This window comes from Gadus chalcogrammus, chromosome 16, assembly GCF_026213295.1.
Source record: "Gadus chalcogrammus isolate NIFS_2021 chromosome 16, NIFS_Gcha_1.0, whole genome shotgun sequence".
In the NCBI taxonomy this organism is placed as follows: domain Eukaryota; kingdom Metazoa; phylum Chordata; class Actinopteri; order Gadiformes; family Gadidae; genus Gadus; species Gadus chalcogrammus.
In genome coordinates, this window is record NC_079427.1 from 2,673,782 (window position 1) to 2,688,825 (window position 15,044).

At 41.9% G+C, this 15,044-nt stretch overlaps 1 protein-coding gene across 1 annotated transcript in view; it reads left to right on the forward strand.

Annotated features, from left to right (window-relative positions):
- LOC130405754 (uncharacterized) overlaps nucleotides 1-15,044 on the forward strand; it is a 164,063-nt gene that overhangs the window by 147,629 nt on the left and 1,390 nt on the right. Inside the window, exons 22-32 of the mRNA XM_056610933.1 lie at nucleotides 369-401; nucleotides 627-676; nucleotides 769-821; nucleotides 988-1,235; nucleotides 1,546-1,790; nucleotides 2,255-2,389; nucleotides 2,563-2,716; nucleotides 2,807-2,845; nucleotides 3,897-4,031; nucleotides 6,774-6,829; nucleotides 12,407-12,602. Of these exons, the coding sequence (XP_056466908.1) occupies nucleotides 369-401; nucleotides 627-676; nucleotides 769-821; nucleotides 988-1,235; nucleotides 1,546-1,790; nucleotides 2,255-2,389; nucleotides 2,563-2,716; nucleotides 2,807-2,845; nucleotides 3,897-4,031; nucleotides 6,774-6,829; nucleotides 12,407-12,602 (1,344 nt within the window). The remainder of the gene's footprint in view (nucleotides 1-368; nucleotides 402-626; nucleotides 677-768; nucleotides 822-987; nucleotides 1,236-1,545; nucleotides 1,791-2,254; nucleotides 2,390-2,562; nucleotides 2,717-2,806; nucleotides 2,846-3,896; nucleotides 4,032-6,773; nucleotides 6,830-12,406; nucleotides 12,603-15,044) is intronic.

Consider the following 15,044-nt stretch of genomic DNA (forward strand, 5'->3'; position numbering starts at 1 on the left):
GTTTGATTGACGTACTTACTGTCCAATGCCACTCGTTGGGTCTGGTAATCATTGGCTGGAGTTTTTCGAGCCCTGCCTGTTCCACAGATGATTGACTTGTTTAATTTTCATGTCAGTACTTCTAACTCAGTGGCTGAAAGTGGGTTATGATAAGGATTTCGAGTAATTTGCAAAAATGGCCAAAAAGGAGAATTCCATACCCAAGCTTTAACTATCACTGCCAACTGCAACATTTCTTGTCGTTGGGGTACGAAGAAAAGGACGGTTCTGATTATGGTAAGAGTCGTGGTTCTTCTCTCACGCAACATACCTCCAGGCTTCTCCATAACTCACTCTCACCCTCCCTTCTTGTTATGTCTTTTTGCCAGACACCAGTGCTGAGATTGATGAAGATGATGAAGGTGAGCAGTGTCACTCTTCCATTGAGCTTTGAGTCTCAATGACGAGGTGATCTGACAAAATATTTCACTGGGTGTTAAACAAGATATCCAGGTTCACTGAACCAGGAATGCTGCCTGCCAGTGTATCATGAGGCCAACTGTTATTGGAGGGCTTAATGTACACATTAGCCTTACACTGGACATGCTGTTGGTTTTGTTACTGAAAATAAATATTTATCCTGACAGAGGAGATGCACGTCAAGTCAAGTTGTGAAAAATGTAAAGCAGCTCAGCAGGTGAATTTCAACAATATATATACCTTTACATTAAATGTAAATTACATAAATTCAGTATGTTCTTTATTGTTGTTTGCTTCTACTTTTTACAGAGTCCTGAGTATGAGAAGGTTACCCCAACAAAGATTTCTAAGTGGAGCTTCAAGTGAGTGACATTCAGTCCTGACATCAGTCCCATGGGGTTATCAGAATAATATGGTCCCAACCACAAACAGATTCTGTTGTAATGTGTGTGTGTGTGTGTGTGTGTGTGTGTGTGTGTGTGTGTGTGTGTGTGTGTGTGTGTGTGTGTGTGTGTGTGTGTGTGTTAGGCTACAGCTGAAAGGCAAAGGGACCTATGAGTGTTCGGCTACAGGTCTGGTGTTTGAAGTGTCGGAGCAGGCTCTGGTCCGCTACTCAGTCCTGTCCTGGTCTGAATTCTCTAAGTTCCTCCATGACTCCTGGAGACCTGCTGGATCGGTTTATGATGTGGATGTGGTCAACAAGGATCCATCGGCACTCAACAAGGATTCTTCTGTGCTCAAGTTTATTCATTTCCCCCACTCGCTGTGCCTTGCTGGTAGGAACACACTGTGACTGTGGGGTGGGGGGATTCATAGCCTGAATACTCTAAGAATCTCTGCGTGCTGAACTGACTCAGCTTTGGCAGTGTTTTGTTGACCAACCATTTTGTAAATGTTTTGGTTTCAAATTGGGCTGACTTTTGATCCTGCATATTTGGACATTTGAATGAATGAATTAAAAAATTAGCAAGACCATTGTTGCAACAACAATGAACTAGTAATGTAAAGTTTTACTTTACTTGACAATCTGAATTATCATTCCCCATCCAGCCACAATAATGTTATGTTATGTTAACGTTTCAACAGAACCTGAGCATGAGCTGAGCTTCAGTGTTCTGCACGTAAAGGGCGGCCATGACAGCATTGAGTCGACGGTGGACTTCACGGCAAGCCATGTTAAATGGCGCGTGACCTCGCTTTCTCCTGTGGGTCCCATCATTCCCAGCAGTCTTCCGGCGAAGCACCACGCGATGGTGCTGATTTACAATGACACAAACCACAAATACTTCTTCGATGTGTATTTGGTCTGCAACAACGATTCTGAGATCAAGGTAAGGAAGAAAATGGTCAACGATTAACTAATAGAACGAGAGTCCCTGTGTGTTGATAAACAGATTCATTGATAGACGGACCGGCTAGACTAAACTGGGTTAGACTAAAATGAGTTAAACTGTGCTAGACCAAGCTGGGATAAACTGTGCTAAACTAGGGGCGGGAGAACTTCGGAGAGACTAGAATATACTGGTCTGGTCTAGCCTAGAATGCGCTTATCTGGACTGGGCTAGCCTGAAATGGGCTAAGATGGGCTGGGCTAGGCTAGACTGCACTAGGCGTGGCAAGATAATTCAGTTTAACGTCCTCTCTTGAGGGCTCATTGGTCTTTCTGTTTCTTTGATCTGCCATCTTGAAAATAACTAACTATCTCCCATATGAATACCTCCCACTCACCCTTCCTCCCACTCTCCATCTCTGACCATTTCATTTGGTCCTGCCCCTCCTGCTCCTGTGTGTGCAGGCTATTGCAGAACAGGTGAACAATTCCAGGAAGAATTGCAGCAGGATGGACAAACCGGCCCCCTGTAATTCTCAGCTGGTGGCCAGGAAGAACTACCACCTCACAAGCGAGCCAGAAGGGAAAGTTGAACCTTCAGTATGTTTTGGTCTGCCGTTTATTCTCATTTACATGTAATTAAATCTACAATGAAAGGTTTTGTGCAATTCAGAAAGAGAAAGTATTGTATCTACCTGTGTGTGTGTGTGTGTGTGTGTGTGTGTGTGTGTGTGTGTGTGTGTGTGTGTGTGTGTGTGTGTGTGTGTGAACAGGAAATACATTTCCACACTGATGTAATATACCTGAAGGGATTTTCTGAAGCACGCTTCCATGAGCGTCCTCCTTTCAGATTATTTCTCATGGACTCTGTGAATAAAAAAAGAAAAAACCGTGGCAAACCTTTGTGGTCTGCTACAATCATAGAAGGTAATCAATGGACACAATTTGAATTTGTTCTGTGGTTTGCATCGTAAGACTCATGACACATTATCCTTTCTATGGCAAATTCTACTGCAGAGGATTTGAAAAGGAAGGAGCCCATCATCGGACAGAAAGGTACACTTTTTCTTCGTGGTGTTGCGTTCTTTGGATCATTGTTGGTGTTTCAACCGGATAGTAGGATTATTAGGCACGTTGAATCTGCCGACGAGCGGGGCTGCCCTGGGACCACCGCCCAAAGTAGAACATATTTAAACTTTTATGCACGGTGAAAAAACTTCAGAAAGCGAGAGGCACATCTCAACGCTGCTCTGAACCGATCCGACTGATCAGAGTTCACAATGGTTTCCACAATGAAAAGGTTTGGTGACACTTCATTTGAAGGTATCTTCAAGAGTGACATTTCACCGTCATAACTATGACATAATACTGTCATGAACTTGTCATAAACTGTATAATCATGTAATAATGGTGTTTTGTGAAATATCCTGTCGCACATCTATCTGACCAAGTGCAAAAATTGATCTGTAACCTTGCATATCTAATCATAATAATCATTATGTCAACATTTCTTGAATACAAAAAGAGGTGCATTTTCGGTTGATCACAAGTTGCTATGACAGAGACATCCTCTGGTAATGCCATCCTGGTTAATGTCAAGTTGTCATTATAAAGACATCCCAAACAAATGTAATGTCAACTTGTCATGATGACCAAGACAACTTAAGGTAATGTCACTTTGATTAATGTCAACTTGTCATAATCAAATCCACCCAAACACAATGTAAACTTGTCATAACAAAAACCGAATGACACTTAATGACAGAAGTCATAAATGTTTATGACATGTTTATACCGTTTATGACAAGTTCATGACAGTGTCATGTCATAGTCATTACAGTGTCATGTCACTCTTATGTAGATACCTTCAAATAAAAACCATAAATCCTTTATTAAACTGCCAATTATGCATTTTGCAGGTACGTGATCTTAAGCGGGAACCATGCTTATTGTATCCAATGTTATTATTAACACTTACAGATAGTCTTATTAACACCAATTAAGGTTAATAAGCATATAATAAGTGTCTTATTACCTATTAACAAAGGCTTATTACAAGGACCGTAATATAAAGCGTTACCGCCAATTCTATTGATTTGTCTTTCAGAGCATGAAAAGATTACATCTGCTGGTCTGATGACGTCAGGCAGTAGCGGAGAGGGGAGCTTGTCCATGTCTGAGCCGTCCAGCCCTATGGACTTGGGGTCGTCATTTCCACATGAAAGAAGCCGTAGCAGGCATGGTGAGTTGAAGTCTCCTAGTTGTAGGTGTTATAATTCTACCTGTATAACTCTATATATCATGGTCGCTCACCAGATGAATACGTAGTTCATCTTTTTAACATTTTAAAACAGGTTTTATTTGGCCTGTTTGGGGTTCTGGGATACACATTTTAAACCTATGGCTCATTTTGAACAAAAGTCATATGTATGACTGAAGGGTTTCTCGAGTGGTCATGCAGTGGCTAAAAGAGTAAGATGATCAAGGATTGGCTACTCAAAGCAGGTGTAAAAACCTAATGGATTATTTATTTGAAAAGGTATCTGCTTAAGAACAAGGTGGTGCAGAAGAGGAGTCCACTGATATGGTTTTAAAGCTATTGTTATTCAATGTTTGCTCTCCAAACTACTCTAAATGCACTTGGATAAAACCAACAACTACTTCCATGTCTCACAACCTCCCTAGAAAGCTCAAACAGGATAGTTTCTTTTATTACTTCTCAATTACATTGTTGGCGAAACTGGTGTCTGTGTTTGGTGTGTCCAGTCTAACCCTGTATGTGGTCTGACCACATGCCAGCACCCTAAGATTAGCTTTGATGTCGGGAGCCCTGGTCCCTGGTGGGCAAATAACCTTCAATGGCTCGCTGTGTAGTTTAACTTAATGTTAGTGTAACAGACTTACACATTAAGTCTGTTACACATTAACTATGACCAGTGTTTTTACCCCAGAGGAAGACCTGCAAGGAGGGCTCCTCGGATTTACAGGGATATCGCTAAACGACAATACTAATGCACCAAGTATTCAACGGATCTGAACTGTGGGAGGGAGAGCGCAGGTTACATAGCACACAACAGCATTTTGATTTTGCCACTCGCAGCAAGTAACAAATACCAGAGCTAGTATGAACATCAGGGCTTGACATAGCAAACCTAGATGACAGTGTCAGGGATGTCGGATCACAAACTCATCAAATGCTGCCTTAAATCCCGCCACCCACCCACCCATCACAATGAAACGTCTCATACAATTTAGATAAACCCAGATCTAACTAATCTTCTCCAGTCTTCTTCTGACTCCGTCACCAACTACAACTCTGCTCTTGAGTCTGTATAGGATGATGTGGCCCCCCTGAAGAATCCCAGTCTCCAGTCTCCTTTTTCCAGATCCTCTCCCTGCTTTATCAAGGAGCGCCGCTCACTTAGGCCCCGTTCACACGAAGCCGATTTCATGGCGAAACCGCAAAGGTCTTGTACGGTTCGGCCTTCCGTACACACGAAGCCGGCGAATCCGCTGACCGAAACCGCAAACTTCTGAAACCACGCTCGGAGGTGGTTTCAAATCTACCCGGTTTCGTTTTGGATTCGTGTGTACGGCTGAAACCGACTGAAACCGCAAACCATGACGTCATCGCCCCACCCCTCGACCTCCTAGCCAATGGCTCTTAAGCCCGCGGAGTCTCAGAAATCACATGCGAGCATGCGCATAAGGGCAGCCTTTATGCGCATGCTCGCCTCTTCTTCTTATTTAATTTCTTCAGGACTTCTGTACCAGAAGCAGCGCCCCTTATGGGCCTGGAATGTGTACTACAGCATTTCTACAGATCTACCCGGTTTCGCTTGGCTTCGTCTTTCGGAGATACTCCGAAACCGGATAGATCGAAACCGTAACGGTTTCGCCCGTTTCGGCTTCGTGTGAACGGGGCCTTAAAGTGGCAGGCCGCCGTCTGGAGCGTCAATATAAGAAAAGTGGTCCGACGATTCAGACAGATGTTTCAGCAGCACCAACAGGACTTTAAAAGTGCACTGAACTGCCACTATTCCAACCGTATTAAGAATCAATGTCAATATATATATATATATGCCAATTTATGTTATGTTCCCTGTATCTTTTACGTGACTATCCTTCACAGCCCATACAGAGATCAACACAGAAACATTGTACCGGTATCTTGTTCTACAACTTCAGCGAGGCTGGTTTATTGTGCACGGGAATTTATACAAGTCAGAGGTGCCAGGGGAACCTGGCGGCCGGGCTATTTTTTTATATAATGGTAATAACTAACACGTTATCGATGTCGATTATTTCAGTTCTGTTCATCTTTAAAGCAGTTTGCCTATTTAATCAATTGTATTTACTTATTGTATCTTCAGCAAAATAAATGTGACGTAAAGTTGCTTTCCATTTATCGATAGGTAGTTGATTGTACCCTAACCTACAATCAACGGAGATAAGCAATGTACCCAATCTGAAATTGTTTTGTGATTTGCATCCTAAGACTCTATATGGCAAATCCTAGAGGATTTGAACGTCGAGGAGACACCAAATCTATGGAGAAGATTCCTAAAAAAGTTCCAGGTGGCCAACAACAGACGGAGGGGTACACTCTATCTAGGTGGTGTTGTGTTCTTTGGATCAGTGTTGGTGTTCCAATCGGATAGTAGGATTATTAGGCACGCTGACTCAGCCGACGTGCGGGGCTCGTATTTTAACTTTTATGCACGTTAAAAAACTGCAGAAAGCACGAGGCGCAACTCAACGCTGCTCTGAACCGATCCGACTGATCAAAGTTCAAAAAGGTTTCCACAATGAAAGGTTCAAGCCTGCAGGTGCGCAATTCAGAAAACGGAGAGAGGATGAGGAATGCAAAGCTTTCATTAGTTGTGGCTAGCTACATGCTACAGCCTATAGCTATGTTTTTGCTTGTAATCGTCTAATTTTGTCTACTCTATAACAATCTTGGATCCTCTGCCGATGTCCCCAGCTCCTGGAGAAGGGACATCTGATCTCCGATCTTCACCTCGCCTCTCTCTGGAGCATGTACGTTCAGCAAACTATTTGTGGTCTCTGTGTAATTGATAATACACTACTATATTGTCATTATTTTTCTTCTTAGGCTTTATTCTACTTTATTCCCAATACTTTAGCACTCTACTCCTCCTACGTACGTTTAGCTAGAGACTCCATTCCAATTGTAAAATGTTCACATTTTCTTGGAATCATGAGCTACTAGTTTTCTAACTAAAATAATTCATTGTTTTTTAAATATCCAACTTTTAAAACCTTACATTTTATAATAGAATCTCTGACACTCTGTTCAAACATCTAACAAATAAACAGATTTGTATCTTCAAATAAACAGATTTTGGATGTCATGTATACTATTTATACATACCGTTTTTCCAAATCAACAATTAATTTATAACCTGCTTCATATATTTTAAGTTGGTCTCATCCAGCAGCGCCGGAATGGATTTAAAAGTGGGGGTGCAATCCAACTAATCAAGCGATTTCTCCCTAGGGTTTTAATTTATTATGGTGCTTTTAAATGTGCAATTTTAGCTTGAGGAGTGAATTGGCTCCAAAATCAAATTGAATTTGCTGACAGCCTGCTGTGGAATTGCGGAAAGGTGTCATCGAAATTTGCCCGCGTAACAAGCAACGCCTTTAAAGTGGGAACGGTCATGCGGTTCCTCTCGTTAGTCAAAGTATTGTTCATTAGGGAAAATAACTGCTCAACGGGAGCATTTGTGCCAGGCAGACACATGGCAAATTGCCAAATTAGACATATTTTTCTACGGTATCTCCCTACTTCTGAAACGCTCGGCCAGCGCTCGTCCGTTGGTTTTCCATCAGAGTCCTGTGCGACCATCCCTGTTGCGTATGCCCTCACGGATAAGGTTTTGCTGAACAAATTAATGATCGGGCTATAGTAAGACCATGTTGGCTGTGTAATCGCTGAAAACAGGGGACATTTCATAGTGGTTGGTGGAAACCAGGACATTTTAGTGTCCCGACAGGCTTTTGTCAGGACTGTCCCGGCAAAACCGGGACCATAGATGTGGTTCTGAGTCCGAGAGCTGCACTTGCATAGCCTCTATTTTTCCTGGTTAGTAGCCTACCCTGTGGTCGAGATTAGCTGGTGGACGTTACGTCATGACCAAGAGGCAAGAGCAGATGTAATTTAAAGCTACAACGCTGTGAATAGGCCAAGTTCATGCAGCAACCACCACTGCGACACTAAAGGTACGGCCACACCAACCGCGTTACTCGCGTTGGTGCGGAGTTCAAAAAATGTAACTTTCAACGCTCCAACGCGTGATGCTTAGCCGCGATAGCCAATCAGTATTTTCGGATGTCGGCGCCAAAGTTTGATGATCTCCTTTCGCGAGTCATCCGATATCTTCCCGATTCTCACCAAACCGGCCCTTGTCAGGGAGCAGCTGGCTGATTATTTTTTGTCAGATGCTGGTGTGTTCCCCCACCGTACAATGTGCTACGATTGGGTATGCGCACTGACCAATAAATGTATATACATTGGTCACTTGGAAGCATGACTTTTGATTCATTAGTTATAGAGCTGTAGCGACGCGTCGATGACGTTGACGCGTCGATGACGTTGACGCGTCAACGTCAAAAATTTGTCTACGTCAAATTTCTCCGTCTACGATTTTCGTGGACAATGGACAACAACACAGAGAACACATAATAAAGGCTCGTCGCCTTTATTATGTCCGTGGTCGTCGCATGGACTATACGTCATCCAGCTCAGGTTGCGTAGCCGTGCGTGTGCGCGACTGCGCGTGTCGGCTCATTAGCATCTGTACCGTAGCGGCCCGTACTGTAGCAGCACACCTCTCCCAAGTGGCCAAATTGGCCTGGCCTGGCCAGACTGGCCACACTCACACTGGCAGATTTGAGCACGGCTGGCCTTTCATTTTGTATAACAGTGAAACTATTTTATTTATTTTATTTTGTGTAAAGCAGAAGGTTTTTTGCTGTGCTTATATGGTAGGAAACATTATTAGAGAAAAGAGGTTTATTTATCAAATACAGAAACTTGACCCACCATACACGCACACATTTTTCATTCACTACACACTCACGCTTTCAAATTTCATTCACTCAAAGAGGCTACTGAACTTATGTTTCACACAGAACATGAACACTTATGTTTCACACAGAACGTGAACACAAAGGATTACGTAATTAATTAAAATAGGCTAACACTAAAACAAATAAGGCCAGTAATAGAACGAATATCGGGTGACAAGAAGATCATTAAAATGGCTCATAATCCCGCATCAGCTGTTTGATGTCGGCATCAGCTGTTTGATGTCGCGTCAAAATAGCACTTTGCCCATGTGGAAGGGTTCGCATAAATTGGCACAGGTAAGCCTAATTAGTAAAAGAGACGTGAATGTCATTCTTATCACGTTCCCTCATCCTCTCAAATGCTCTTCTTTAATATAACCTATAGTTGAAATAATGTATAATATTTGCAGTATCGCCCCCACCGACAACGCATAGTATTGCATGGATCGGCACGTCACGTATCAAAAATTGGGAGGACGCGTTTTGCTACGCCTCGACTAGGGATGCAAATTATCAAGTAATTCATTAATCGATAGTTGTTTGGCCGACCGATTTATCGGCCTGCCGATTTAATCGGCCGATTATAGCCTTTTTGAAAATAATCGGCATCGGCCAAAAAGACGCCGATTACAACCGATTATTATTATTTATTTTTTTATTATTTATTTTTTTTATAAATGTTATTGCGATTAGTATCCTGTAGATTGCGCTCCTACTCGCCTTGCTAACTAACAACTTTAGCTGGAGTAAAAAAGAGGAGATAGAATTTTACCGTACAACATGAAAGCACGCTCGCTCAGGCAGCTGCGCGCTCACCTCACCAATGTACACAAGACACGTTGTTTGAGCATGTTGTGCCTTATTTCTTTAGGTCCCAGGTAGGGATGCAAACAATTAATCGATTATCGATTAATTGTCGATAAGAGATTACTCGATTAAAATAAATTACTTGCAATTAATCGCATTTTTAACCCGTAATTCCCCAACCGTCCACGTGAGGGCGCGCTTGACGCCAGACGTACTTGACGCACACGCGGGAACACAAGCGGGATCACAAGCGAAGCAGAACAAGACAAACGAAAAGCGGGACACTACTAGCTGTGGTCGAAATCGTTCCCTATCATGGATGTAGTGCACTAAATAGGGTGCACGCCATTTTCTAGGGTGTTCGAATTCTCAGTGGTCCACTATATAGGGCACTATATAGTGGACTTAAAATAGGGTACATACGATGTTCCCTACATGTTACTCCCGTATACCACAATGCAATGCGGTTGTATTTTTCCAGGGGAGAAGAAGAAGCCGAATAACCGCGAAAACAAATACATTTAATGATGGAGTCTCCGGCTTTCGTTTAGAAATGTCAACAATTTATTTGGGATTTAACATAGAATATTTAACATTCAAAATTAATTAAACAAGGAAATGTAACATTCAACATCAATACAACCTCCAGCTTTCGTCGTGAGTGCCCGGTTTGTTTACTTGATGTGGGCGCATCTGTCTGCGTCACACAAATACCCGGCGCATTTACTGACGCAAATGACGTTTAGAAATGTTCAGCGTAGTGTCCGAATTCTCGATCCATATTCCCTATATAGTGCACTATATCATGTACACTATATAGGGAATAGGGAACGAGTGTATAGGGAACGATTTCGAACACAGCTAGAGACACGATGAAGAGGGCAAAACGGAGTGCAGTATGGAGCCACTTTATGTTGGTTAATGACGACAAAGACGCCAAATGCACAATATGTGGAAGTATTTTGACAAATGTACTTGTAAGTCGCTTTGGATAAAAGCGTCTGCTAAATGCCCTAAATGTAAATGTATTTTAAAGTACAACAACTAAACGACTTCGTTGAATTACCACCTAAATGTGTCACATTCAGAAGGAAATTCAGCTTCTCAGAAGAATTGCCGCTTATCAATTAATCGATCATCGATCGATAAGATGAAACAACTATCGATTAATGAATTACTCGATAATTTGCATCCCTAGTCCCAGGCCATGTTAATTTGTTATACTGTAGACTCTAACGGTGAGACCATACTGCTCAGCACGCACGTGTTAGTCACTGCTCACGAGCGCAGCACATTGGGAGTTAGTTATTTATTTTACATTTTACATTACACTCATTTTTGACTGTAAATGTATTCTAAAACACTCAAAGATTCTGCATTCAATTCACATATTCGTCAAAAGTGTTTAAAGTATATTTAAGGTATCAAAAACTACGTTTTATGTTTGTTTTTTGTTTTTTTGTTTTTTTTTCTTTTAATCGGCCGATTAAATCGTAATCGTAATTTTTCTCTGAAAATAATCGGCATTGGCATCGGCACTCAAAAATCCATATCGGTCGGGCCCTTTTTGTTTCATCTTATCGATCGAAGATCGATTAATTGATAAGAGGCAATTCTTCTGAGAAGCTGAATTTCCTTCTGAATGTGACACATTTAGGTGGTAAGTCAACGAAGTCGTTTAGTTGTTGTACTTTAAAATACTTCCACATATTGTGCATTTGGCGTCTTTGTCGTCATTAACCAACTTAAAGTGGCTCCATTGCACTCCGTTTTGCCCTCTTCATCGTGTCAGTGTCCCGCTTTTCGTTTGTCTTGTCCTGCTTCGCTTGTGTTCCCGCTTGTGTTCCCGCGTGTGCGTCAAGCGCGCCCTCACGTGGACGGTTGGGGAATTACGGGTAAAAAATGCGATTAATTGCAAGTCATTTATTTTAATCGAGTAATCTCTTATCGACAATTAATCGATATTTGATTAATTGTTTGCATCCCTAGCGTCGACGCATAATGGCGGCCGAAGCGTAGGGTCGCATAGCCTTCTGGACACGTATGAGTAGCGATGCGTCACAAAAGATAACCATTTCAGACGTTGTGGAGCCTAATGTCAATATTTAACATAGAAACACAATGTAGAGCTTAAGCGGTTATGGTATTTCTTGTTACATTGGCGCTAAAATAATGAATCTATTGGAAATATGATCTTCAAGTATCGGGCGTTTGTGTGATAAGACCCCCGTTTATCTGGCTAGAGGCTAGGCGCTTGCTACATATCTGGTGTACTTCCGGTAGAAGTTTAATGCTAACAACAATGTCAAAAATGTCTTCATGTTATGCGATCTAAACAAACGATATATATCATATGAAAGCTGAGACTCCACAGAATCCAACGGTACAATCCTCATCATTATGTGAGCTTATCTCGACTAACTTGAATTGAAGGGATAAGGTCAATGGCATACTTTTCCAAGTTACTACCACACACACACTCACTTACTCACTGTGTGTGGCTTAATTAAAACATATTTGCTCACTTTGCGCTCACCGCATTTCCTGAAGGAAATGGATTTTCTAATTATTATTGTTGAACAGTTACACCTTGTTACTAATTAAATGTAGTTCTTAGTCAAATTATATAAAGTTTATTTTTGTACAGGGCTACTTTATAAGCAGTGTAATTACTGGACTTAATACAGTATGGATGAACTGTATGTTTCAAAACAGCCTGCAGGTCAAGCAACATCCAGCACCACATCCAGCCCTCCAGCTCCCTCCAGTGAAACACTGGCTGCAGGACATCCAACATCCAGCACCACATCCAGCCCTCCAGCTCCCTCCAGGGCAACACAGGCTGCAGGACATCCAACATCCAGCACCACATCCAGGCCTCCAGCTCCCTCCAGGGCAACACAGGCAGAAGGTGAGTTGAGTTAAATGTATGTTACAGCTGCATTTATGTTACGGATCAATATGGTCAATATGAACTAATCCAGACCCTAATCCAAATATTCACAATCAGTCATGAACATAGGTCTTGTACATTGTCTTGTCCATTTTGCCATAAATTGATGCTAGGGAATCTATTCGACTATATGTTAGACCGCAACCATCTTTATTTATTAAAGTTGTCTACAGTACACATACAATTTAGAATGGCTTATTACCATTAAAAACAATTGAAATCAGGGTTAGGTGTTTCCCAAACTCACATAATGTATCATCAAGTCATCGTTTTTGTTTGTAATTCTGCTAATTAAAAAAACGAATGCATATAAATCACTGGCTTGTATTTGAAATAGTATATTTTCACGTCTGAGGCTTGCCTGATTAAGCCACTCTATCACTGACCACCCTGCCCTCCTAATAGTATCTGTGGCTGTTAGACATTTGTTGGGGTTAGAAAGTTGCCTCAGTTGACGCTCAAAAAACTCAAAAACCGTTGCTTGAGAGAATGTTTCAAACAGTTATTAGACAGAACCTGTGCACATATGACACACTGAGCCTTAGGGTAGTCCTCACTCCCAGTGTAAGTGAACCCCATAGTAATATAGTTGTTGTTATATAGACCCCAACCTCCGTCAATTTGGTGTTTCCCTGGGGCGGGGGTCTGGGGGTCTTGGGCTGCTTCGTCATCACTGTCCATACTGGTGGCAGCACCAGTAGAGCTACAGCAGCATCAGAACTGGTGATCGTACCAGTATGACCTGAGGAGCACCAGTAGAGCTACAGCAGCATCAGAACTGGTGATCGTACCAGTATGACCTGAGGAGCACCAGTAGAGCTACAGCAGCATCAGAACTGGTGATCGTACCAGTATGACCTGAGGAGCACCAGTAGAGCGACAGCAGCATCAGAACTGGTGATCGTACCAGTATGACCTGAGGAGCACCAGTAGAGCGACAGCAGCATCAGAACTGGTGATCGTACCAGTATGACCTGAGGAGCACCAGTAGAGCGACAGCAGCATCAGAACTGGTGATCGTACCAGTATGACCTGAGGAGCACCAGTAGAGCGACAGCAGCATCAGAACTGGTGACCGCACCAGTATGACCTGAGGAGCACCAGTAGAGCTACAGCAGCATCAGAACTGGTGATCATACCAGTATGACCTGAGGCAACATGGTCTCATAGCAGCCCGGGCTTCATGTGTAGAACCAGTGAAATTTTCTTTTGCCTCTCTGGGTTTGGGATTAACCTCTTTCAGCCATTTATCCATTATTATATTTTTCTCAACAAGGACAGGTGTAAAAAACAAGCTTACATGTCCTTGATTAAGATTTTGTTTCCCCTCTACATTTGTGCTAATTGCTAATGATTTTTAGAGCGTGCCCTAGCAAGCGAAACGACAATGAGAGCACTTGAGACAAAGCCAGAGAGTACTGCCATCGCAATAGACCTTTGTGATCATTATTTAATCACTATTCAATCATAGTCTGGGGAAAATATAACGAAAGATCAACCTTAGTTTAGCCGATTCAAGGGTACAATTGTGGCTTTTGCAGGGCAGCGCCCCTCACTCAAGATGCCTTCCTGCTCACCTGCATGCACTCAATCGCCCAAATAAAGCAGTGGTGATGAGACTGTCCAGTTGGTGTTAATTACTTTTACATTTTTCTTATTTTTAACATAATTAAGGGATTGTGTTGGTAGAATTATGTTCAGGTACATGAGAGAAATGCGCTACAGCAAAATATATGAATCCAAATCTCTCGTAGGGCACCAAAATAACTAGAGCCGGCGCAGTGTTGGATCAGGCCAAAACCTTCATATTAATAAAAGATGTTGTGTTGTTGAACAGTTATCAATGTATTGATAAGCTGAAACAAGGATTATAATGTAAAGACGTCACCAAACTTTCCGATAAAGCCAGAATATTTTGGTGTACTGTTCGATTACAGCCTACAATTAAAAGATTAAAACCAATTTAAGCCGAAAAAGTCTAAAGATACCAGGAGGTCATGAGAGGGTTCCTCCAAGTAAACCCTTTTGAAGGTCTCTGTATCGTGTTTGGACAAAAGCTCTCCTACATATTAAAGTGATAGTAAATAGGATTATTCTCTACACTAAATTGTTGATTGCTAATCTGCATGCATGAAACACGCGTCATAGAAATTCGTAATGTCAAAGAAAATAGTCTAACCTATAAAAAAATCTGCTGTTAGCCTTAAGGAAGTGTCAGGGAAATACTAAAGTATATGGAATCAGCGCAAATCCACGTTACTATGAACTATGGTAGGTAAGCTGTGTTTATCTTAAATGTAGAAGGGACAAACCGTTGTATTTTTCTGTATGATAGGCATGAGTGTTTAGAATTATTGATCTAAAATGGAAACAAGATTTAAATGAACTATCAAGGTCGTT